At 35.4% G+C, this 2,261-nt stretch overlaps 1 protein-coding gene across 1 annotated transcript; it reads left to right on the top strand.

Moving 5' to 3' along the window:
* The first annotated feature begins 685 nt into the window (after nucleotides 1–685).
* Nucleotides 686–1,969, top strand: LOC105140268 (brassinosteroid-regulated protein BRU1-like). The gene is made up of 3 exons (XM_011047030.1): nucleotides 686–991; nucleotides 1,135–1,328; nucleotides 1,433–1,969. Exons 1-3 carry the CDS (start codon nucleotides 716–718, stop codon nucleotides 1,839–1,841), a joined length of 879 nt encoding a protein of 292 aa, XP_011045332.1. The 5' UTR covers nucleotides 686–715; the 3' UTR covers nucleotides 1,842–1,969.
* Nucleotides 1,970–2,261: the final 292 nt, after the last annotated feature.

The raw sequence follows: 2,261 nt of genomic DNA, 5'->3' as shown, positions 1-2,261 counted from the left end.
TCCTCTAGTTTTGGAAAAAAAACACCTCTTTAAGAGTGTTTATTTTTATTTTTTTACATCATCACCTTTCCATACAAAGAAAGAAACCAAACTCACGTGTATTCTTGAGTTCCATGTTCCCTTGCCTAGTTATTTAAGCCTTCTTTTTATTCTTTTAAGAGTCCAAAGCAAAGTTGTTTTTCTACGATACCCAGCCCAATCATGCTATATTATATGTTGATAAAGAACAGATTGGAGATATACGAGATCCAGCTCATCTTGGCTTTTATTGACATTCCCGTTATTCTTCTCCTTCTTCTACAGCACACAGAAAGCCCTTTTGTAACACACTTAAATTAACCTTGTTTTATTCTATGAGGAGATTAAGGTGATTCTTACATATATATATATATAAGGATCACCTTAATCTCCTCATAGAATAAAACAAGGTTAATATGCTTGAAAAAAATGCATTAGTTGCTTAGCATAAACTTTGCAGATGCGGCTTCAAAAATTAGTAAATAATTGTAAGAATCTCTCAAATAACTTAACACATAAAACTTCTTAGCTTAACGTGTTCTATTTCCAGCTCTAATCCTTCTGTAGTTTGGGATCGAGTCCACTTCAAGCTTCATATATAATTCTTCTCTATGCCATGCCACTATATAAAGTTCTCTAATGCAACTTAACCAGTCCACCAATCTAATTAATTACAGCACATTTTGCATCTTTCAAGATGGAAATTTATGTTTTTCCGGTAATAGTGTTCTTGCTTTCTCTTTTTATGGCTTCTTTCATGGCGGCTTCAGCTGGTAATTTCAATCAAGAAGTTGACCTAACATGGGGTGATGATCGTGCTAAGATACTCAGTGGAGGAAACGTTCTGTCTCTTACACTTGATAAGGTCTCCGGCTCTGGCTTTCAATCCAAGAACGGGTATCTCTTCGGAAGGATAGATATGCAGATCAAGCTTGTTGGTGGTAACTCTGCTGGTTCTGTCACTGCTTACTATGTAAGTCCGCTTGTTGACTCTTCCACCTTAGAATCAAGATTCTAATCACATATTTTTTCGACTCAGAATCATGAATCATGAGAGTAAAAGGACTTATTTTTATAGTATACTTGTGTCTCAGCTATCTATACATTCTGTTGCAGTTATCCTCAGAAAGGCCATACCATGATGAAATTGATTTTGAGTTCTTAGGGAACCTTAGCGGAGAACCCTATACTGTTCACACTAATGTGTACACTCAAGGGAAAGGGGATAGGGAACAACAATTCCACCTTTGGTTTGATCCAACAAAAGATTTTCACTTGTATTCTGTTGTATGGAACCACCAACGTATCATGTAAGATTTTGCTATATAATTTTTCTGTTCATATTTTCTTGAAGAGCTGCACAGCTTAGTACTCACAAAAGTTTTCTTATAATTATCTAACATGTTATCTCTAGTTTCTTAGTGGATGACACGCCTATAAGAGTGTACGAAAATCAAGAATCCATTGGAGTTCCTTTCCCGAAGAACCAACCTATGAAACTTTACTCCAGCTTATGGAATGCTGATCAATGGGCGACAAGAGGTGGACTAGTGAAAGCAGATTGGTCTAAGGCACCTTTCACAGCATACTACAGGAATTTCAAAGCCAACGCGTGCATATGGTCTTCAGGATCGTCTTCTTGTTCATTGAAGACAACTGGCTCCATCAAAAACAAGGCTTGGCAGACTCAAGGTCTGGATTCGACTGGTCGTAGAAGCCTTAGATGGGTGCAAAAATATTACATGATTTACAATTATTGCACGGATTATAAGAGATTTCCTATGGGTCGCCCGCGTGAGTGCAGGCTTTCTAAGCATTCTTAGAGAGTTTTGCTGCTTGAATGCAATTATAAGATACCATCTGGTATAATGTTAATTGGTTTGGTTTCATATGTTTCTTTTATTTTTGTTGTATAAATATAATAAAGAAGGCTCTTGGTCCTCGTTGTAGATGTCTACATGTTTTGCACCATAATTTTGTTTTATTTTGAGAAACCACCTAATAACCAAAGTAAATCTCTCAATTACAAAACCGCTGTTGAAGTTCTAAGAATTAAAAAGGTTGTATGTATGATTAATTAAAGTTGACACTTCTAGGTCTGAAAGTTATATAAAACATGAAAGTAGTTTGGTCGAGAAGATTAGAAGTTTGGGGTCTACAACCAATCAACAAACTTATTATCATTACATTATATTATATAAAAAAAACTTTTTTTTATTATTAAAAAATCAGTGTGCATACCT

Source organism: Populus euphratica, unplaced genomic scaffold (assembly GCF_000495115.2).
Source record: "Populus euphratica unplaced genomic scaffold, PopEup_1.0 scaffold238.1, whole genome shotgun sequence".
In the NCBI taxonomy this organism is placed as follows: Eukaryota; Viridiplantae; Streptophyta; class Magnoliopsida; order Malpighiales; family Salicaceae; genus Populus; species Populus euphratica.
Note: the sequence above shows the minus strand (reverse complement) of the source record. Positions and strands in the feature narration are given on the sequence as shown.

Coding starts and splice junctions, on each gene's coding strand:
- LOC105140268 (XM_011047030.1), top strand. CDS start 716: ATGGAAATTTATGTTTTTCCGGTAATAGTGTTCTTGCTTTCTCTTTTT. Junction 992..1,134: donor GTTCTGTCACTGCTTACTAT/GTAAGTCCGCTT, acceptor ATTCTGTTGCAG/TTATCCTCAGAAAGGCCATA. Junction 1,329..1,432: donor TGGAACCACCAACGTATCAT/GTAAGATTTTGC, acceptor TGTTATCTCTAG/TTTCTTAGTGGATGACACGC.